This window comes from Gopherus evgoodei, chromosome 7 (genome assembly GCF_007399415.2).
Source record: "Gopherus evgoodei ecotype Sinaloan lineage chromosome 7, rGopEvg1_v1.p, whole genome shotgun sequence".
In the NCBI taxonomy this organism is placed as follows: domain Eukaryota; kingdom Metazoa; phylum Chordata; order Testudines; family Testudinidae; genus Gopherus; species Gopherus evgoodei.
Genome location: NC_044328.1, coordinates 27,114,609 through 27,139,196, shown reverse-complemented (window position 1 = coordinate 27,139,196; position 24,588 = coordinate 27,114,609). Strand labels below are relative to the sequence as shown.

At 38.6% G+C, this 24,588-nt stretch overlaps 1 protein-coding gene across 1 annotated transcript in view; it reads left to right on the top strand.

The window, feature by feature from the left end:
* TCERG1L (transcription elongation regulator 1 like) overlaps positions 1-24,317 on the top strand; it is a 230,849-nt gene extending 206,532 nt beyond the window's left edge. Inside the window, exons 10-13 of the mRNA XM_030570766.1 lie at positions 7,131-7,266; positions 15,882-15,971; positions 20,581-20,699; positions 23,391-24,317. Coding sequence (XP_030426626.1) covers positions 7,131-7,266; positions 15,882-15,971; positions 20,581-20,699; positions 23,391-23,547 — 502 coding nt within the window. The 3' untranslated portion in view covers positions 23,548-24,317. The remainder of the gene's footprint in view (positions 1-7,130; positions 7,267-15,881; positions 15,972-20,580; positions 20,700-23,390) is intronic.
* Positions 24,318-24,588: the final 271 nt, after the last annotated feature.

The following is a 24,588-nucleotide window of genomic DNA, read 5'->3' as shown; positions in this document are numbered from 1 at the left end:
AAAGCCAGAGCACAGCCCAGGGAGAGCAGACCTGCCCTGGGAGCAGAGCTGCAGCAACCAGAGCCAGAGGGGCCAGACAAGCAGCCCAGGAAGCAGGTGAGAGCTCAAAGCAGAGTCACAGAAGCAGCCTGCAGAGCAGACCTTCCCTGGGAGCAGAGCTGTACAACTGGAGCCAGAGAAGCAGCCCAGGGAGCTGGAGGCAGAGCAGCAGCAGCAGCCGTGCTGAGGCAGTGCGGAGCTGGGGCTGGAGCAGTCCGGAGCTGGGTGCGGTGAGCAGCTGAGGAGAGCGAGGGGGATCCTGGGCAGTGGGCCCAGCACAGGGAGACGCCTCAGCCATCAGGCTCTGCAGGCCAGACTTGTAGGGGAATCATAACCCTGACAGAGCAGGGGTGACACTGGGGAGAAGGGTCCTGCCACCCAGAGCCTGAGAGAGTGTGGCCACCGCCAGAGCAACTGTCTGACCCGCAGTGTTCCTGCAGCACAGCCAGGGCCTGAGAAGGAGGCCTGGGACCTACAAGGAACAGACTGTGAAGCGCCCTGATGACCAGAGACACTGTTTGTAATGGTCCCTGCCACAGAGCGGGGTGATGTGTTTTCCTTTAACCTTTCCCATTTTTCCTTATTCTTTTTTAAAATTAATTGTTAATTAAATAACTTGTATTTGCTTTAAATTGTATGATGTGATCAGCGGGTCAGGGAGGTGCGCAGTGCAAAGAGAGTACCCTGGAGTGGGGACACCCTTGCCCCTGTCCTGGGTGACCACAGCAGGATTGGGGGTTGAGCTCCCTGGGAATCCTGGGCCCAGCCTTGTTGGGGTTACGAGGACTCTGCCAGACAGGAGAATGGAAGGGGAGTCCTCAAGGGCAGGGAGGCCTCTGGGTAAAGGAAGTGGGAGTGAGGACTCAGATCCTTTCGCCAGCCCACTTCATCGGGGTAGTGCAGAAGCCAGGAAAGTTCCCCACAATAGCGGGACCATTCCCCCGCTTACATCAGGAATTGTGGCTGGCACGCTTTTGGGCTGCTCATAGTATTGGTTAATAGTCTCCCTCCCTCACATTGTGGGCCCACATAAGGGCCAGGTGGAATCTGTATTGATAAAGGTATAGTACAGTTATTCCCCCTTTAAAAGTTTGTTGAATATTTTGAAATAGTTAACACTCCTAACAAGCTCTCCTGCCATAATACTTGGGTTATGAATGAGATTCTTAGGGGTTGGAGGTCATGACATGTATATGCCATTGGAAAGTCCTTCTACCTATATTTGTAGTAAGGCCTCAGATATAAACTTATTAGAAGCATGAGGATATTATTGTTCATTATTTCAGATTCTCATTTGTGCTGTTGGAGAGGGGTGGGCCACAGAACAACCAATTGCAGCGTCTAATCCTGCCTGGTTCTAGTTCTATATTGTCTCCAGCCCTGGCATATTTTCCAGTAGTCTCTGGGCTTCTCTAAATATACCAGCTAGCTATAAGCCTGTTATGCCACCCAAGAATAGCATGAGCACAAGAGCCTTTAAGGGTGGGTGATGTTGGAGCCATCTCTACCTTTTCCACCCAATTAAGACTATACACCTTTTCAGCTGCTTGAGTAGCACAGAGAGTCCAGAATGAAGAGGACAATTTGGCTCGATAGTCTTGGTTCTGCCTTTCATATCTGTGTAAGGCTATGGCAACTCATTTGGAGATATTGCCATACAGTTGTAAGTGAGAGGATAATTGGGCTCCTAAATAGATAGTCCTTTCTTGGAATATGTAAGCCCCACCAGGCATTCCTGGCTTGTGGGGGTGCCCCCCCTTCTTATGCCCCTTAGCCCACTGGTTGGAGCTGATACCTGGATGTGGAGAATACTCACTCTGCCTGATTCAGAGCAGGCATTTGAACTCTGGTCTCCCACTACCTCCCAAGTGAGTGCCCTAACTACTGTCTTATGGGGTATTCTGGGGTGGATGTCTCTCCATTTCTCCTGTTGAGGCTGTTCCACTTTGTATAAAATACTTATTTATTGGAGCAAGAACTTGAACCTGATTCTCCAACAGCCCAGGTGAGTGCCCTAACCACTGGGCTATTAGGGGGAGCACTACTACAACAACTTTTTGTTTTGTTTTGTTTTTTATTGTTTTTTTGGTGAGAGGGCACAGACCTGACTTAGGTGCTTACCTCCAGGAGAAGGTTCATGGATGATTATGAGTCCCAAGTGGAGATAAGTGTTTTCCTCCAACTCCCTTTGAGGGGTGGAGTTTATGCCATACTTCAGTTCTCCACATTTCCTATGTAGCCTGATCTATATGAGAGATCCAAGTTATCACTTTGAGGGAAGACAGGTTCTTGTCCCGATATCAGGCCCAGTATTATTAGAATATTATACAGTTGAGAACCCCGATGTGCACAGGTGCAACACTCACACTATAGGATCTCTTTTATTTTTACAAATAAATAAGTTATTAATACGTTTAGCAAAGTCACACACACACTCTAACTCAGTAAGGTAGATAGATAGAATACAGAAAGTACATCTGAACATCCATACTCACACCATTCCTTGCAGAACCACTTGAAATGTTAGCCATTTTCTTCCTCATCACCATCCCCTTCCTCATCTTCACCAGTGGCCATCGATCTGGTCCCTCCCAAGGGCTACATCTCTCTCTCCTACTGCCCACAGGTGGGGATGCCACTTTTATAGAATGTTACGCTGACATTACCATGTCTAATACATATTCAGTGCGGGTTTCTTCCCTCTTCCTTATTTGTATTTCCTCCCCTTACCGATGTTAAAGTGTCCTTTTTCTATAGGTTAGTATATTTGTGATTTCACTCCATTATCATATATATCAATTCGTTCCCATGGCACTATTGCAGTTGGATGATCCATCCAAAACCTTCCAGAAGCTGGTGTGTGTTCATGTTTCTGTGGCTGGCTGAATATCATTATGGACAAAATTCCCTCTTCTCTACTTCCAGTTCCCCAAAATGTAGGGGTTACCTAAGTTTATTTATGCTAAAATTAATAGGCCTCAAGCCTCATGCCAACTGCTGAAGCCAATGTCTTACAGGATGCAAGTTCCTTGCAGTACTGATGACTATAATAAAGCAGAATATAATACAAAGCAGTGACTATAAAAGAGGTAAGCTAGCCCACTGGCCTACACCTATTTGCTAGCTCAGGCAGCTCCCCACTCAGTATGCTGGCTTCAGTGATTCCTATTCTTAGGAGCTTAACTTTCCCCATGCATTGTATAGAGAGTTGGACACCTAACTCAGGACTGTGGATTCAATTAGGTGGTACAGCAACTAAAGTTAGTTTTGCAACACTGAGACTAACTCTGCCCCAGAGTAACTTGTCCAGCCTCACACAGGAAGTCTGGCAGAACAGTTAATTGAACTTGGGAACTCCCAAATACCTTGTGCCCCAGCCAATAGACTTGTAGCTACATGTTGTAGGAAATACCTATTCGATAATTACTATGTCAAATTTGGTTGAGTGTGATAAACATAAACATAATGGTTTGGAAAACCTGCCCTGTTCCTCACTGAATTTTCAGTTATTTTCCATCAGTGAAAGTAAACTTACCTAAGTAAATTATATTATTCATTTGACACACAATAAATCATTTGATACAAAGAAAGTCTTATTCTAAAGCTAATATTCACTTTCATCAAAATTAAACCATAATTCATTATACTTAGTGCTCAGCAAGTATACTGTATACTGTATATATATGTTAAAGTTTGCTAATCCTTGTATATTTATGTCTGTTGCCTTTCCTGATTTTCTCATGGACAGGTCAGGTGCACATTAGCAGAAATGGTTTATACTTCACACTCTAATTCTCTTCCTCTCATTGTTTTTTGCAATGGTAATATATTTTCAATAGCTGGTTTAAGGCCTGATCCACTGAAGTGAATGGAAAGACACCCATTTTACTGCAACAGACTTTGGATCAAGTCTGTTTTATATTTCCTTATTTCATATTTCCAGTCCTGAATCTACACTTACAGTTCAGTAGTTTGGGATTCAACAAGCTATTGTCTGTAAGAAGCTCTGTACCTATTACTGTAGTTTAATTTGCATTTACAGTTTAATTATAGTACTTAAAGTATGCAGACCACATACTTACTCAAGCAATACAATAATTATACTGTATGCAAAGGCGGCAAAATCTTTCTTTTCTCCTAAAGAGTCAAATTACTTAGAAGCAGGAGTTTATCTGTAATGTCTTCAAATTGCCTATTCTTAATTGCTTAATAATATGGGGCAATTGTGAGTACATCTACTACATTGTTTCTGTGAGATCGTGTGAAAAATTTTCAGTTCTCATGTGACAGAATGTGCAATGTAGTGTGACCTGTTCAGTCTCTGGATTACCACATGGCTGCCATTTACTTCAGTGGAAGCTAAGGCAGCATATGTCTTAATACCTTTATCTGCTTAGAAGATCCAATGCATTTTTACACTAGATTTTAAAGGCTCTAGGAGTCCAGATTGTAACTCCAAATGCATGGGTTTAAGATCAGGGTTTTTTTAAATACAGACAACTATATTTGCCTACCAACTTTGCCTTAAGGCCTTGGTCTACTTTAAAAATTCATCAGCACCATTCATGTCATAGGTTTTAATTGGTCATCTTCAGAACTGAGTCCCATCTGCTATCTTGCTGTATTTGGTCAGAATGTAATCCAAAGAGCATATTAAGGTCAATCAGATGCGATAATTTGGAAAGTGTAGAAATCTAGAAAGATTCATCCCCTATCAGGAATGACAGCTTTCACTGTGATTCTTGTCCCCATAGAAAGTTTGTAATATTCATCTGCAAATCCCAGTACAAATAAGAAACAGAATTCTATGTAAAAAAAAAATACTTCCTGTCTATTTTGAGATTTGTAGGCTTCAAAAACTGTGATAGGAATAAAGTAAAAAGTAAAATAGACTTTTAATGTGTGTTTTTAACTATGAATTTCCATATTTGATTGCATTGTGTCACTACTTTGTTTCCTTTATTGTAGTTTTTGGTTTGAGAATAAATGAAAAATCCAACTGATTTTAAGGATCGTTTTCAATTAACCAAACTAAAGGAGAAACAGTCTCTCCTGCTGTCTTAGCTGATTGAGTAGCATTGTGGATTTCTATCAGTTTCAGCTTGAAAAAGTTCTGTGTGGATACTATAAATTAGAATGGAAGGTTCATGGATTATATTATGAAATAGTATGATTTAGGGAAAATGAAAATTGCTAACACAATATAAAAATCACAATAATAATATGAAGAGTAACAATTTGATGCCTTTGAAACTGCTAATTCTATATAATACAATTTTAGTATGATTTAAGTACAGTGCAGTTATTGATAGAAGGGAGATAATATGGTAGGACTCATATTGCATTACTGACTGATAGAATTTATTAAATGAAAATAATATTTTAACTTTTTCCATTTTCAAACTGTGCAAGTTAAAGCACTTTGGATATTATTTCCTCCCTCCTCTACCCGATGTTCAACAGTTTCAAATTTGGATGCAGAAAGTTAGTTATATTTTCAGTGAGAACTGCAGTGCCTCTGATAATCATGTCACCTTGAATAAAGTGCCTAAAATGAAAGTGCCTTAGTGTAGCACTGAGGTCTGAAAAATTTGGCCAATATTATCACATCTTTTGGTCCTTATTTTTTAAACATAGGTTAGGATATTGATAGTAGAGATGGGAATAAGACAAAAAAATTGAGTCTAGATCTATACTTCCACAATTCAATTATGGATGTTCAGGTCCACACTAAAGCCGTGGATTCATCTGCCACTGTAATCCAACTTATTAGTAGAGACCAAAAGTCATTCTATACTCACAGATGTTCAGTGGACTTTGTGACATGAGTTTATGGTTTCACTTTTGTCCATGTGGACAAATATCTGCTTCATAACAAACAAAACTGCTATTGACAGAGCTATTGACAAGTTCGAGCTGAAGTTTAGTTTCTAATTAGCCTATCGCTGGAGCTGCTCCTCACAAAGCCAGTGTTAAGGCAGAGCTTGTACTACAGTGCTGCACTTACACAGTAGAAAAATAGTGAATTTTAGTTTCCAAGTAGTGTGCATTGTTTTGTTGTTTGTTTTGCTTTGGTCTGGAGTTTTTAATGGTAATTTTAGTGATCACTAGACTAAGTTAAAAATACATGGAGCAGATCCTCAGTAGGTGTAAATTGGTGTAGCTCATGTGGTTCCAAGGGAACTATACAAATTTACAGAGCCAGCCCTTGGGTACGGCGAATGGGGGCGACCGCTCCAGGCCCTGCACTTTGGGGGACCCTGTGGGCCGGTGCAATTGGTCAGTGCAGTTGGTCCCAGAAGTGACGGATTTGTCAATTCCCGCCCCATTCCCCGTGCCTCCCTACGGAGAGCCCTGCATATTTACACCTGATGAAAATCTGTCCATGTATTTTTAATATCTTATTGATATACATTTAAGTAAAAATGTGCATGACTTCAATCAACACAGTCATGCTAAATGTCTGTCATCCTCCACTGAATCTTTAAAGCAAAGTGGTAATTAGTTCCTTGGAAGCAGCTATTTATTCTAAAATGAAGTCATCCTGGAAAATTATTATAAATGTCTGTAAAGATTTTTTACACTGATAGAGGCACTCTTCACCGATGTTTCATTACAGGTTGTGTACATGTAACAATATGTCAAACCGTTTCCTCTAGGAGTGAATTTAAGGGACTCTTGGGAGCTTAAAATAAATATTAGCGTTGATTTTTAAGCTCAAAAGCAATAAGATTATTTTCTCTAGTCACTACTCTGAAATCTTCACTCATTGTCAAACATAACAGAGAATAGTAGTTTTCCCATCACTTGAAGCGCAGTGTAATGTCTCATGTTCAATCATGTGCTCTGACCACACAGAAATACTTTACTTCAATATACATATTTGTCCTCATCTTCAATGAAGTGTCCTCAAGAACAATTCTATTTTATTAATTAAATACCAAAGATTAGATTTAGCTAATTAGCTGTCAATATTACATACTTTTTACAAAGAAATCCTGCTTTAAACCTCTTTCCTAAAGTGTTTTCTAGAGAAAGTAGAGGGATACACAGTGTATTTACTGAACCATTCATATCTTACATTGTTAAAGAACGGAAGCTCCCCAGAATGCTGATCAGGAGAAGGTTGACGTGAAAGAGAAAATTGTGAAAACATCAGCCCATCAGATTATTCTTCCTTTAGAAGAACGCATTGCCCATTTCCGAGATATGCTTCTGGAAAGAGGGGTAAGAAACAGGTTTTGTTTATTTGAATCTTGTAAATTATGGAAATACTATACCTAATCTGAAATCTATAGCAAGCACCTTGGAATTCTAGCCCCCAATCTAACTGCAATGAGTTTGTTTTTTTTTGCTTGCTTTTTAAGATGCTATGTCACTTTCCTGTAAACATCTGGCACTGTGGAATGTATTCATGTTAATGTTATATGAAGGAATCACCATAGAAAAAAGAAATTGGAAAGAATTGTAAAGAAAATTGCCTGCTTTGTAACCTAAAATGAACCAGAGTAAATGATTTTAACCCAGCATTTTGGCAATAAAATAGTGTTGTTATGAAATTGTGTTTTGCTTTGGCAGAGTGGCCTATAAAAGCTTCCAGCAAAGATACATAGTTTGTCACTGCAATATCTTAAAAAGTGAACATTTTTCTATAAATACATTTTTATTTTTCCTTACTTTACTTGATCAGTGATGTTCAGAAAATGTTTATTATTTATTTCTTCATCTAGATTTATGTTAGCACTAATGTGTAGGCACTATTGAGAATTTTTTTTAAAATACACAAAAATTAAAAGATCCATCAATTCCCCCTAATCGATTCAAATACTCAGCAACATCAATATAAGTGAAATTAATCAACCTCACACACAGTCCCTAGAATCCCACATCAGCCCTGCCCAACACCGATTTCATCCTGAGGCAAAGAGAAATGTAGACCTTGGAGGTTGCCCTGAAAGCCAACACTTCACTTTGTTACAAACCTGGGGGAGAAGAGAGTTCCAAAAGTCTAGGGTTCTAATAGTGAACACCCTGCGAACCACGCACTCTCTCTTATACTGAAGGGGGGGCTTCAGCTCAGGTGCCTGCACTAAATGCAGCTGCAGTACATACACTTCCTATGTAGTGTTTTGTTAGACACTCGGCAAAGATGAGTGACACAAGCATTAATAGCTCCATGTTTCCCTCCATGACTGTTTGTGATTGTGAGACTGGAGCCTCAGGGCTCTATGAGGTATGCTCTTCTCTCTGGTCATATGAACTCAGCCTGGTTCCAGCTTAATATAGCTGAAGTTTAAAAGACAGGTGGGACTGGCTGGGCTCAAACCATGTTTTGCCCGAAGCATCAAGGGAAAGCAGCACAGGTTAATACTGCCTGATAACTCACTTTTATGAAGAGAGAAGACCCTGAAAACACAAGAGCTGAATTACCAGGGACCAGTGAAGCTGGGCAGCAGCACGAATGCAAGGAGCATCTGCACAAGTGACTCTTGCCTCCTGCAGAATATCTCCTGGAATCCACACAATTCCTGAAAGTTGTGCAGGTTTCAGGTGTGGAGACTCAACTCTTGACCATATGCTAGGGCCTTTGGTTGCTGGCTGTAAATTAGACCAGCCTACTTGGATTTATTATTATTAGTTATTGAAGTAGTTGGAGTTGTCCAGGCCATTTTAATGTTGTATAATCAACTTTATGACCAGGTAGATAAAGTGTACATTTAAATTACAGCTAGAATAAATCAGATATATCAGTCCAACAATCCCCACCACCAATAAAATCCTGTTGGAATTAACAGACATTATACATATATGCCCTGATCCTGCAAAAAATTATGCACATACATATCTAAGTACATGCGTAGTCCCACTGTATTTGGTGGGCTAATCAGATATATAAGTGTTATAGAATCAGAGCCTTTAATCTTCCCTGCATCAAAAGGAGGATAGAGCCCCCAGATATATTTCCTATAGGAAAATATGTGATTTTTAAGCAAAAGCACACACACACACTGTAGGGTGGGGGGAAGTTTTTAATCAATAATCCACACACTGTGGGATGACAGAATTTAAGATATGCATGTCTGCAGTCTATCAGTAAATTATCTTATTACGATTTCATTATTTATGCTCAAAAATGTACAGAATACTTAAAAATTTTACTAAACATTTTTATAGCACCATAAATGTGCAATGATTCAGGTCAAATGACATGCTCAAAGTTTAAAAGTACCAGCATTGTTATATGAAAGGCATTTTGAAATTGCTGTATATTGCTGAAATTCAGATTAACTTGTTAGAACAATCAGAAATTTGCCATTTCCATTATTACTTAAATATATATTGATTCTACATTGCTTAATGACTGAGGCCCAAGGCACTTACTAAACACTAACTGTCCAGGGCAAGTTGATGGTTAATCCCAGTTGGTTATAACTTCATCAAGAAATGCAGTGGAGTGAAGTCATTACTGCTGTTTCACACTGATTATTTAAATATCATTTGCCATTTTCCAGCAGTGCCATTGTTTTTTCATAGATGATTTCTTGGAATAGCATTAGTGCTGCTGCAGGCATTTTTAAGAATACAGAGCACATCAGCCAGTCAAGATTACTGTTTAGCACAGAATATTCTGTTCGTATACCTGTGTGTGTGTGTGTGTGTGTGTGTGTGTGTGTGTGTGTGTGTGTGTGTGTGTGTGTGTGTGTGTGTGTGTGTGTTTTTACATATATAAAATATTTATATATATGTGTGAATAACAGAATGCTAAACATAAATATAGTTTTCAGTTATATGATTTTATTTATTATAGTGTAAAACAGTAGCACTACATGTAAGTATATGGCAAGATTTCCTATGTAAAAGCCCAGTCTCAATGATATGATCTCCTATTTAGGATTAATTTTGTCAGCTCCAGGGCCCAGTCCTGAATATTCAGTACAAAGGCAAAACTTAGAGTGAAGTCAAAGGCAGTTTCGCCTTATTAGGGACTACAGAACTATACCCCTACTCATATTAACCATTAGTAAAATACATTTCATTTTCTGCTAGGTTGTGGATGGCGGTTCTGTGTAATCCAGTGCCTCCATTTTTGTAGTTGTCCCCTTGGATAAGAGAAAGCATGTCAAATAAGGCACCAGTATAGACACAAACTAATGCAGTTGTAGGTTTACTGGAGAGGAGGGGCCAGATTTTGACACACACTCTAGGAGCCCCTGGCAGAAGTAATAGAGTTTACAGTCCAATGGGATGCAGCTATTAAAGAGTGTCAGGATTGCACAGACTTTAAAATGTCAATAACTTTTATGGTAGTATTTAGGCAATAGAGTTCCTACGATTTCTCTCTCACACACATTCACCCCTGAAATTTCATGCAACAGATAGCAGTAGTTATCACACATTGATATAACTTTTGCTGCTTATGGTGGCTGGCCTTGGGAACGAGACACATGAAGAAGTCAGAGTACTTGGGGTAAGCGGGCCATATATGTACTTAAATAGATAGCTCCTGCTGTAACTGAGCAGCCGAATTAAAACTATGCTATAATGTACTGTTTCTTCCAAGGCTGCCTTTTCCAGACAGTCTCAGAACAATAACATCACCTGAACTGTATCTCCGACAGGGCAACTAGCTAACTATGTCTTGCCACTTTTGCCTGGCCTCACTAAATGGTGTCATGCTGTGGCATTCTTTCTCATTGGTCTGATGAGTCACCGAAAGCTGGGACTCTTTTACTCTTTGCTCTTTTCTGTTCTTATAAATTTTTATATTAAACACACAGCCTTGGAATCTAAGGGTAATAACATGAACTATTTCAACTTCCTTAAACTTCTAAACACACTCTTCAAACTCAATATATTGAATTTAATGAATTTGTTCACTGTGCTTTGAACACTGGTAAAAAGCACAAATGCATTATTAAAAAGCAAGAGCAAACTCAAATCTGTTCTTTCTCTTCTTTCTGTGCTAGGGGATAAGGCTGCAGAGGTCATGGTTTGTTCTGGGAGGATTTTCTTGCTTGATTTCTGGATGTCATCAGAGTATCTCTACCTGTCTTCCACTCTGCATGCTCCAGTTCTTTGACAAAGTAGCATGTAATCAGTAGAAAGACCACAGTACAATGTTCACATGGAATTTAGTTTATTGTAGTCAGGATATTTACTGTTTCAAATTGATTTCTAAAATGTCCATTACAAACAGCTGGAACATCATGCAGAGATCTATAGCAGCAACTAAAACAATAATGACTTTAATAGCTCAACTTTTTTTTCCCCCCCAAAAAAAGAGAATTTGTGTATATACTCGGGAGATTTAAAAAATACCAAGGATAAAAAAGGAAGACAAAATGGTAAATGATAAGCCAACCCTAAGTCATATGCCATAGACAGACTCCAAAAAACAGTTGCAGGAGTAGATCCCCACTCCTCCAGAGCTGATTACTCAGAATGGAGAAGTCCTTCATCTGGTCTAATTTGACTTTGAACCACAAGATACAAGGAGACTCTGGAAGTGTTACCCACACTAACATAATGTGACTCTCTGTCCCCTGCAGTGACTATTCCATATCTAGGGGTTTAAGGCTGCTACAGCCTTTGAACTAAGTTACATTGATTCTTAGGCTCAGGCAAGAGAGATTTTTAGAGCCCTGGGGTTTTTTGCAAATGCAAAATGACATGAAATGAAACCACAATCAATGTATAAAATGAAATAAAACAAAAAACTCACCCTGCAGTTGCAGCTGGTGTCCTGAAGGCCTGGGCCTGGCGCCCTGCTCCAGGCTTTGTGACCTCATGAAGAGAGTCTCGGTACTGCTCAGGTTTGACCTGACTGCCCCTCCATCAGGAAAAGGGGGCAGCCAGGCCAAATTTGAGTGTGTGGAGTTGCAGCTGGTGCATGGGATCACAGTACCACTCACTCAAATTTGGCTCGGCCTCTATTCTGTCATCATGATGGAGGGGTGGCTGAGCCAAACCTGAGCAGCACTGTGACCCCATACATGAGGTTGCAACACCTGAAACAAAGAACTGGGCCTAGCACCCGTGGAACAGAAGCTGCCACTGTGCAGTGTGTACGGGGCAAGCTCGTTCTGCAAACTCCGCCCTATCCAGGGCCATCAACCCCACACATACACTCTTCTTGTATGCTTTAAATGGATTGAACAAAATAACATGAAAGTCTCGAAAAATAAAATATAAAAAATTAAAAAATTTCAGGGGGCTTTAGAGTTCTTTTTGTGCTTCTAGATCCAAGGATCCACATTCAATCTTCACAGATGATGATGACCCATCCAATGGCATCATGTTACAGAAGGACACAAGGGATAGTAACAATTTAACTAGCAACTTTTAAGTTAATCAATCTTTTTAAATTCTATACATTTGCTTGAGATAACTTTGAAACTTTCTGGCTCCCATTGCTTTCTAGTAGCAAAGCCAATTCCTTTAGATCCATTTTGCGTAATCAAAAGTTTCCTGATTGATTGTTAACTATTCTTTTTAAATTATATTTCACGTACTTATTTTATTTTTAGTGATTTACTCTTCTTTGTAATTAGATGTAGGAATTTGAAAGCCATGCTAAGGATTTAACACATATGTATTGAGGATGCCACATCATAAAAGTTTCTGGGCAAAGGTCTATAAGAAAATAAAAGATCCTCATCTCTAATGTTTTGTCCCCATTGGCCTTATGAGTTTAATGATGCTTCTGATATCAGGGACTTAGCTGCAAAGAAAAATGCTTGATTGATAATTGAGCTAATGGCAGCAAAATGAGTCCGCCTGGGGCACTCGAAAGATAATTCTGCACCAAAAGAGGCGGAGTTGTTTGCATGCTTGCCTCTGATGGCTTCCTAAAAGAATAACACATTCAGAGTGAGGAACCGCAGGGATGTTTCTGAGAACATCAGGAAGTCTTTTTGTTACAATTTATTCTTATTATTATTTAGATTATTCTATCACCTAAAGTGCTGCTGCTTTCCAAAAACAGATGGAGGCACAGTTCCTTCCACGAAGAGTGTACAGTCTAAAAGAAAAGGCAGATGCTCCCCATTAGAGTGTTTCTCTCATTCCACTGATTTGTGTATATACCTTTTTGGATTTAGTTGAGCTTTCATAATATTACTAAACAGCTCTTGTTTGGTTGAATGAAGCCTTTTTAAAATGTGTGTGTGTGTGTGTGTGTGTGTGTGTGTGTGTGTGTGTGTGTGTGTGTGTGTGTGTGTGTGTTGTACAGACAAAACTACACAGGATCTTTTCAGGGAGCAAGACAAAGATGCCACTTTTATTATGATAACAATTTGATTTATGACCAATAACTAATATCTTAACCCTTATACACACACATTATACCTAATACCTATACACACACATATCCATCAGATGTTCTGCAGCTGCTGCATAGTTACCAGTCCTGGATATAGCTTGAGTTTGTGGCTTGATTTTGCAGTTTGGGTTCGTAGCTTGTGGCAGCTAACTGGCTAGGAAAGCCGGGCACAAAGAAGGGCTGGGTCTCTGTTGGGCATGCACCGATGCCCTTCCATGTTGGCAGCAGAATGTTACCCTCCAAAGTCTTCCATCTCACCCATCCTCTTTGTAGGCTTTAGTTTGAATCCAGAGTTTATAGGTCTTGCTGTGTCATGCTGCCTCTGGGTTTGGTGATTGATCACCCATCAGTTGCAGGCGTGACTTTCAGCCTGGGACCTGGCTTTGAACTTCCTTCCATTGTACCTTTTCTTTTTAGGGTGGACTCTTCTTACTTTGTTAGAGCTCTTGTCTGCATCTTCAGCCGTTGGTGTTTGAACTTTATTTCATCAGGACAGACTGGTGGTTGGAGGTTGATTCCATCATCCATACACACCTCAGTCGCACATCTAAACTAAACTAATAAGATTACAGCAGGGTTTGCAAAAATGAAGGTTGGAGGAAACTTTTACAGAATGGAGTGAGCGTTTTAAAATGGGGTTTGAATTACATTATGGCAAACAGTGAACAGAAGTTACAATATAGACAAGTATAATAAATGGTGAACAGAAGTTACATTAATAAAGTGAACAATATTAATAAATAAATTTCATTTAATAAAACAATTTCATTTATCAGTTCTACATATATATATAAAATAATGTAATCTAGGGTGAAATGGTCATTCTGCGGGGTTAGTGGGGAACTAGGATGAGCGCAATGCAGGATGGAACTGCTGGAACACCTGAAGAAGGGTGGTGGAAGGAAGCATTATGGTTAAGGATAAGCATTTGTCACAGATTCTATGACTTTCAGAGACCTCCGTGACATTTTGTCCTGCAGCTTCAGCCTTGGAGTGGCAGGGCTGGAGCTGTCAGCCAGTGGGGGCCCTGGAGTGCCATGGACGGCGAGGGCTTGGAGTTGTCAGCTGCCCTGGCAGTGGATGCTGGAGCCTCCTCTCCCCCACCCAGCAAAATTCAGGCTGTCTTCCCCCACCGTGGGTCTCAGGCTTCAGTCATTCCCCATCAGCCTCTCCCCTTTTTAGTAAAGGTTATTGTGGCATTTTATAAATTTTTAACCACTTCCCCCCCAAGTTGAGCTTACAATGAGGGTAAATTTGTAGGCCCAATTATTATAAATTTCCTTAGTGCACCTTCACATAAGCAGCCATAATTGGGCCCTTAATTTTATTTGGGTAAAGATGATGATATATATTGCTTTAAATTAACTGAAGTTTGACTTGATTTACTGGTGGAGAGTATTCTTCAGGAGCATTGAGGGGGCTACCTTTTCAGGACAATGGCTATCTTTTTTGTTATATATTTGTACAGTGCCTAGCAAATGGAGCCCAGGCCTCTACTCACTACCATTATGTAAATAACTAATCATATCTTAATCCACTAGATTACATGCATCATTCAGTCACTTGTTTTTAAAAATGTTCAGTGAAATTTTTTATTGGGGGGAGGGAGAGAAGGCATGTGGAATTTCCTTTTTTTATGTAAACCTACCTAATGGTTACACTGTATCTTTAACAATCAGTATTGATAGTCTGGCACTAATCAGATAAACTGTCACTTTGCACACACAGATTAGAATTCAACCATCCTTTGCCACTCAATCACAATATATTTTACCAACCTGTTTTCAAAGTGCTCATTAACTATCTGTCTGTTCTCCCGCTTTCAGGTGTGCTTGCCCCACACAATATCCACAACAAGAGGGTTTTTAATTGTTGTTTTTTTAGTTAAAGCCAACCTCTTTCTATTTAGGGGCTTATGATTATAAAAATTTTCACATAAACAGACAAACTTCCAGAAAAAATAGAATTAAAGGCTATATTTAAGGAAATATTAGTAGTCAGATGGTCAGATTACATGTAAATAAAGATCAAAGGATATATTTAACTAGAGATAAGCAGAGATGGCTAAATAGAGGTGTCTAGTAAGTGAAAATATAAAATAATGTATAGCGAAGGTGAGAAAGCAATTAAAATTAACTCAAGGGATTGAAAAATTACAATAATTTCCCCTGTTTATTTGCTCATATATGTTTGCTTCCTTATATTTGTCCTGTCAGGTACAATATTTTCCCACACTAGTTCAAGAAAGCCATCTATCAGAATGCTATCTTGTTTGTTTGAGTTGACAAGTCTCTGAAATGGTACTCTCACTTTCAGGTTGGTTTTCTTCATCTAGTTTTCCCTTTAACTTTGATTCTTCATTTTATTTCCCTCCAAAAACATTCTACCCGTCACCTTTTACTGAATATTTTGCCAGGAGAATCAATGCAATTAAACATTGTTTTGGAAATTGGAACACTTCTTTATTACAGAACCTTCTAGTAATATTGTCTAAAGCAGATGCATTCATGTATTTCTTCAGGTCTCAGCATTTTCTACATGGGAAAAAGAATTACACAAAATAGTATTTGACCCACGCTACCTTCTGCTAAACTCTGAAGAACGTAAACAGGTGAGTTCAAAAGAGAATTAGTAATGTATGCTATCTGTCTATCCAGTATCTTATTGGTGACACTTACCATTGTAACTGTATGTAACTGTTAAAAAATAAACAGGAGTAACCTCCCTCTCTTCCTCCCTGGATTTATAATGTTAACTACAGTTAAGGATTTAAAAAAAAATTGTGAATGAGACTGAGTCTGGGCGCTGTTCTTGTGAAAGTCCTGTCTCCTGTACTCACAAGTCTCCATGTTGATCAACCCATAGAACATATTTGTCACTGTTGGCCAGGATTGTAGAGACAGATAGATGGGCGCTCATATAGCTAGGACCAATCCCCAAAATAGTTTTGAAAATCAGGGAGGGTGGACAATAGAGTGCTGTTTCTACAGTGATTTGTGTTACTTTAGCAGATGTACTGATGCACTTTGTACCAGCTAAAATTTTCTCAGAGTGTTTGGCTTTATTCATTGAGATATGTTGCAGTAGTCAGCCCTGGAGTTAATGGATGAATGGAATTGGGATGGATAGGTTTGTGTCTGATAGGATGAGCATAGTTTTCTAGCAAGCTGTGAATGGAAGTAGATTTTTTTTTGTAACCATGGTTATTTGGGTATCCAGTACTAAAAGGAATCCAGGGCTCAAACCAACCTAACAAACTGAGGACAACTGCTCCCAATAATAGGAATGTTATGAAGAAGGTCTGTTCTCCAAAATGTTCCATCTTATCATTACCTCAGTCACTCTGGGTTTAGCTCCCAATCATCATCCAAGAGCTTGGGGAAGCTGGGATATGGTCATGTTAACTTTTGTCATACAAGAGATATAGAAGTGATTTTTGTCCGGGTGTTGAACTGTATTGCTCAACTTGTATTGTCCGGGTGTTGAACTGAACCGGATGTATTGCTGATGCTTCCGCCGATATTATTATCTCTATTGTTCCCAAAATGGCTTCATATAGTTATTGACTGGGATGATGAAAAGCACTGTGGGGCTCTATAGGGAGGGAACAGTTGCCTGTGATACAGAGTACATGTGGAAAACTCCTTAAAGAAACACATACAGTAATACTCTTTTGTCATTAATATTAAAAATATATTAACATACCGTTTCCATGTAATCCCTTTCCAAATTTTTTTTTCTTTAAATGTTTGATTGTGAAAATATGAGAGAAACAATTAGAATGGGAGCTTAGTAACTGATCAAGGAGACAGGATGACATAGCAAGAAGGCTTTGTATTTCCTTCAGTGACTCAACAAGGGCACAATGTAGACCTTGCTCAATCAATCAGGCTTTATTGCTTCTTTCTTTCTATCAAGCGTATGCATGATACAATAAAAAACCATAATGAATACACATAATAAAAACATATCATATAGGCTTTAGCTTGAAGTCTTGCTGACATGGGCCTCATTTATGGGATATATTAAATACTCAAGGAAAATGATTATGAAAAGCAAGGACTTGGCATAACTATATAGAGAAGATCAAAGTCATGCTAATGCTGGTACTGAGACAGAAAATAATTCAAACTTAAAATCAATGTAGAAGTGGAAAATAATTAGACGCCGTGTTAAGAAGCATGGAGAAGGTGACGAGAGAGTGAGCCCTGGATTTTCTGAGCCAGCAATCAAATGAACCAGTCTGGGAACTATTTTTAAATGTGCATATACTAAAAACTAATCCATGCATTTTTGAGGACCGTTACCTAAAATAGTTCATTGTAAGTAAAGGTCAATCAAAACAGAGATTTCCAATCTTAGATGACTTGCTGGATAGAAATATTGAACTGTGAGCCAAGTGCCATGGGTCTAACATATTTTAGTAAGTGGTTTGAATACTGGAATTATGGACACTTAGATATTGTGGCCTCGAACTGGAGCCAATTACACTTATTTAGCCATTATTCTCTTTTGTTTCAAGTGACCTGAGTGGGAGGGTGGCCTTGGACAAGATTAGATGACCGACTTAATGAATCATCATATATTAGTTTCAATATGGCTAAAATTAGTAAGAAACATTATTTCCCCTATCATCAGATACATGGAAAATTTTGCCTTATTTCAGGTTAAACTATCAGTGTGGGAGGGAGAAAAATCATCTCTGCTGTAAATCTGTAAGTTTTTGGCATTAGGTAGATGCATGTCCATGCAGTTTTGGAGTTATCTGAATTAATCCATGTTGTGGAGACTCTATGATGAGTTTGTGAAGAACACATACAAATTAAATAAAGGAATCAGTGTCCACGTGATGGCTTTTTATATAAATAATTGATGCGGCCTTCTTCGTTTGGTCTCAGACAAAGAGGAAGCTTGAAAAGTATAGGTTAATTTTGCCCACAACCAGAAAGGGCAGGAACCCATTTTAGCTGCAGGTGTCTGAAAGAGCAGGGTCTCTTGACTTGATCTTTTACTAGTGTTAGTTTGATTGTGATGTGAACTCTGGTTTTTATGTTTGTGTGTAGCTTCTTGGTGCTGTCTGAGGAATAGAATGATCTTTTATGGAATACTACATGCTTTGTCTGTTTACTTATCAGCATTTCCCAAAGGGTTCTTACCACTCAGTGGAAAGACAGCATCATATATTAGAGTATGGGGAAACCTATGGCAAGAAATAATGATGTGCGAAGGAGATAATTGTATTAGATAATAAGTGATCTATTAATTTTGATTTATTAAGATCACCAAGTGTCAATTTAGACACTCCTTTTCTGTAACACTAACAAAGAGGTTGCTTAAAAATTCCATTATTCATTGGAATTGTCTGTTGATAAAGGAGAGATTGAACACTGAGAGATTTGGACAAAAATAAATACTGTGTAAGCAGTATGATCGGAGTGCCTTCCATTGGCCTCAAGAGGCAAACTATATATTCTTTGACAAGCTCTTTCATATGTTAGTACTTTTAGAAAACAATTATGATTGCTAGCCCACAGGGCCGGTGCAAGGAAGTTTCACGCCCTAGGCGAAACTTCCACCTTGCACCCCCTCCCCAGCTAACCCCACCCCCCCACAGCAGCTAACTCAGCATCCGACCCAGGGAGCGCCCCCCCCAGCAGCTACCTCCCACCACCGCAACAGCTAACCCCACTCCCCCCCATCCTCCCACGGCAGCTAACCCTGCCTGGGGAGACTTCCTCCCTCTCCTCCCCCCGCCACGGCAGCTAACCCTGCCTGGGTAGCCCGCCCCAGCTCACCTCGGCTCCGCCTCCTCCACTAAGCACACTGGCGCTGCTCTAATTCTCCTTGCCCAGGCTTGCGGAGCTGATTGAAGGAGATTGATTGATAGAGCTGGGCTGTGTGCTCAGCGGAGGAGGCAGAGTGGAGGTAAGCTGGGGCGGGGAGCTGTTCCTCTGTGCGCCCCCCCCCCGTTACTGCGGGCAGCCCTCCCCGCGCGCCCCCCTACCCAGCTCACCTCCACTCCACCTCCTCGTCTGAGGGGACTTTTAGGCGCCCCCAACCACTAGGCGCCCTAGGCAGCCGCCTAGTTTGCCTAAATGGTTGCACCAGCCCTGCTAGCCCAGCACTTTTGCAGTCGATAGAACTAAATGATAATGGCTTTGCCAATATTGAAGGTGAAAGCATGGCGGTAACACTAGCAGAGGCATCATCAACTGTTTTTATGTATTTCATTTGTTCCTATCATGCACTTATTTAGCCAAAATGTAAGAACACTTACAATCAATTCATCTCCATTTTTGGCTTGAGTTTCCTGGTCCCTCTTTCTTATACCACTTTTGAGTGTACACTTTACCAGATCTATTTCTTCCCTTAACTGTGCATCGGATAAGAATCCATGTTACTACATACCAGTTTCATTTCAGTTTCATAGAGTAGACCGAATGATTTTTCACTTTATCTTGCATGAAATGTAGATTTGCACAGATGCATCATTCATGAGTAAATGGAAACTCCTTAGTACCCAGACTAGGTTTGTGTACTTTTTACAGTGCAAACAAGAAATTGGCAGATAAAGCGAACTGAGAGTGTTTTGATGAACAGCTCCTTTTGTTCCACCATTTCACTGTTAAACAACTGTAAATATTTGTAAGCAAAACATTTAATTTTATTTGTGCCTACACAGCTCTTTCTTTTTCGAGCACAATTCACAGAGATATTTTGGTGCCTAGAGATGCAGATGGGCATCTTGAGGGATTTTTTAAAGAATCTAGGTGCCTGCATCCCACTGATCTCACATAGGCATTATTGGCTTCATATACATGTGTACAGTGCATCAAGCTGAGCTCAAGGATCATTCAATCTTTCTTTATGTAACTTCCAGAAATTGCTATCTGAGCACCATGGACTGTTTTCTGGTCCACAGTCAGGAATTCAAGCAGTTCAGGGAAAATGCATACTTCAAACCAAATAAACACAATGTGAATCTTATGAATATTTAGCTGTGAGCATGACGAGTGATCTACAGCTATGACAAGAAGTTCTGATTAAGGTTGCACTTTGTGTTAGGATGTAGACACTAACTGCCTAAACTGGCACCTCCAGCCCATTATGCAGATAAAGCATTGCAGTTGTGAAAGTCTGTAACCCTTAGATCAAGCAGGTATACCCCAATGTGTTTGTTAATAAATGCTTCTATATTTTTCTCTCTTTTAAAAAAAAAGATATTTGAGCAGTTTGTCAAGACCAGAATAAGAGAAGAGTACAAGGAAAAGAAAAATAAATTATTGCAAGCCAAAGAAGAATTTAAAAAACTTCTGGAGGAATCCAAACTGTCACCACGGTATGGAGCTACTTTGTGAAACAATTAATACTTATTGTCTCTTTTTAATGAAAACAAAAAATAGTAACATTAGTTTATGATTGTTATTCTTGGCATCCAGTAAAATTTCAATGTCAATTTTTGTGAAAAAAATTACATTGCAAATTGAGTCCTGTGGGTGGGATAAAGTCATTGGCTTATTCTTCTTTTACTGTTGCCCTAAACGCTAAGGTTATCTTATGCTTTCTTTCTCAATAATGCTATGTAGTACCTTGTGACATTACTGGGAAGAGGTATATACCACAAGGGGAGGGATAGCTCAGTGGTTTGAGCGTAGGCTTGCTAAACTCAGGATTGTGAGTTCAATCCTTGAGGGGGCCACTTTAGGAATCTGGGGCAAAATCAGTACTTGGGCTTGCTAGTGAAGACTTTTATATATATATATAAGTGTCTTTAATGTAAAATCACTAAGCATTTTCCATTTGTTGGTTTTTGACAAAAAAGAAATTACATTTGCTAAAGAAGTTATCATTAATGCCGTGCCTGTGCATCTCAATGAGATTTTAAGTTGCTATTGCTTGTTTCTTCAAAGCCTTTTCAAGTAATAGGGTCAAGAACCATATATAAGAAATAAAATTCTTATGATACTCCTTTTTCATTGTAAATCGTGTAGATAAATATTTTTTCTTTATTTTTTGACTTTGGGTAAATCATTAGAAATAAAGAAGAAATTACAATTCTGTTACTAAAAATTGAAGACAATTACATGGCACTGTGTGCTCACACACAAAAAGAAGTAAACCTTTTTTCAGATTGTATTGAAGTAATAAGTAAAAATATCTCTTTGACAATGGGACTAAGAATACTTCAGGCTAATGTGACAGCTAATAATTGCTCAGCAGTTGTGTTTTAGTTTGCAAGAACAAAACTACTCTGGGTGTAGTTGTAATATTCGTGGCCTACAGGAGTATAGAGGATTTTACACTTTCTCAGGTTGCCCTATTCATCTGTGACACCCAAACTGCAGTAATAATCTCACCCTTTAAATTATCCTTGATCAGTCTGTAGTATTATCAAATAGAGAACGGATAATTTCCAAGATGAACGTACAAATCTGTGTACTATCAACAGCACACAGTTAGTGAACAACCATCATTGCCAACATTCTTATGGGAGTGAATAGTAACTAAAATAAAGAAGGAGGCAGCAAGCTAGCCCCAATGTTGACAAAATAAACCAATTGGAGTGTAAAGCAACCAGCCACAAGTATTGTCACAATAGACACAGAGGAGCACATAGCAAACCAATCTCCAGAATTCCCAACATTCATTCTAGAGATGATCCTAAACCATCTCTAGATATAACCCCCCTTGTACTTTCTGGATCCAAATGTCACAACTCCACACACACGCACACGCGCACACACACACACAATTCTATGTTTATAAATTTTCGATAATATCCAAGTGCTGCATGGATGTATTAAGACAAAACTCTGGATCTTATTCCAACTAAACTTTTGTGACATTTAGATCTTTTATTTTGTTTAATACCAGTTATCTGAAGATCTCAAAGCACTTCACAAAAGAGTGTATCACAATCCAAATTTTACTAATGAAGAGACTGAGGCACAGAGAGGATAAATAACTTTGTGCAAGGTCACACAGCAAGTTAATGGCCGAATCAGAGATAGATCCCAGTATTGCTTTTGCAGTTTGGGCCCATCTCCAGTTCACATCACATTCTGTATACCAGCTCCTACATATTATAATTACTTTTCTCCAATATTCTGTTACCTCTGTAGTTTTCCAGGACTTATCAAAATAATTTGAGTGTAACTTAAAATAAACAACAACAAAGGGGAAATATCAAGTTAGATATCCAGGAAAAGAAAATAACATATTAGTGACTTTTGAGTGAAACAGAATGCCAATGTTTTATTATATTCTATAACTAATTAACATATTTCCTGACTTTGCTATTGGCGATTTCTGAGCAGAAACTTACTTACACATCATATGAGTTTGTTCAGCCAAATGTCTATTTATCCAGGTGCTTACCATGCTCAGCACCATAATATCTGAGTCAAATATAATCCAGGAGCTTTGTTCTCATATATAGCAATCACATTTGAAAATACTAGGCCTGATCATGTCATCCTTAGGCAAATTTCCTGTGTCATGTTAGAAGAGATCAAACTACAGTTCTTTCTTCAGGTATCATATACCATGTGTTGCTGACAAATATTTTTTGCTGTTGGTTAGACATCATAGTATTTTCTGTTATGATGCTAAATAATCATGGAAAAGCCGAGGATAAGCCTCTCTAAAAATATCATTCAGCAACAAAAAATATTACCTAGCTAGAGTAGTAAATAAAAAACATATTTTAGCAACCACCATGTCCATGATTCTATATCACCAGGGTTAAAAAATTCAATAAATATACAGTATATGAATATGAGAATAATAATTAGTGCAGACAACTCAAGCAAATCATGGAGCAAAGCTGATTTTAACCTTGGTGTTGCCTCTTCTCTCACAGTTGTGACACTGACCTTCTTGACAAATAGTTTCAGGAAGAACAATCTTGGTACTTTTAAGAGCAGTATGAAAAGTAAGATGTAAAACTAAGGACTAAATAATCTGATAATATATTCAAAAGTGCAAAGCTTTAAATGATGCCTTGCTCATGTTTGACTTTTTTCTGCAGAACAACATTTAAAGAGTTTGCAGAGAAATATGGCAGAGATCAGCGGTTTCGACTTGTTCAGAAGAAAAAAGACCAAGAGCATTTTTTCAACCAGTTCATTCTTATTCTTAAAAAGAGGGACAAAGAAAACAGAATAAGGCTACGGAAAATGAGATAAGAATTCTTGAAATCTGCAATAAACACACAAGTTAATACTGTGACTGCCATAGAAAATGAAATGAAGAAACAGCATTTTTTGTCTTTTTCTGATTCAATTTCCAACAGTTTAAAGAAGAACCAGATATCCCTGAGAAATATCTTTTCATACTGAGGTTCAGTGAACACAAGTTAAATTTGTTCAGGTTCCTCTGCAGGAACCTGTAAGATATTTAGTTCTCAGAGAATTAATGTTTCATATTGAAGCTCTCTTTTGTACAACAGTCATAGTTTGATGCATTTCTAATTGCCATGATATGTCAATCCCTTAATTGTTTTAATTATGCAAATTACTTGTAATATACACAAATTATAAATTCAATGCAGATTTGTAATTAAGCAGAAAACATGTCATCCATTACAATATATGTTCATCATTTAAGGGAATTATCTAAATCTATTTTTTGGCAACTTTATGCATTAACATAAATTGTTTAGAAGTACAGTGGTATTGAGGAATTCATCACTCAATGTTCATATGTTTATGGCTAGTTTTCTGAGTAGTAGTAATAGGGTATTTATTGTTAATCATAGTAATGAGTGTGTAAATCTTGGTATAAGTGTCATAGAAAAACTTATAACTTTCAAATATGGCTTTGGAATTACTTTGAATGGTGCTTTCAGGCATACAGATTACAGCAACACTTCCCCATCAAAGTTACTATAAAGAAGCTATCTTATAAAACTATCATATTAATATTTGAGTTATTTTTATTGTATGTGAAGATTTTGCATGAGCATTTTCTCATCATCTTTGTATAAACAAATATTTTAACTTTTTTAATTAATAAATATTTTAAGCCAATTCATTTTTATTTTTTAGTCTCTAGCATTAGAATTCAGACAATATTTGGTTTGAGAGCTACTATATGTATGAGGAACACGTTGTTGCCCTTGATTTTTATGTAAATTTTTACTAATGTCAACTGGAGTTATGAGAGCATTGAGGACCAAATAGATCCCACAATAACAATAAATTATATAAAGCATCTAGTGTAAATCA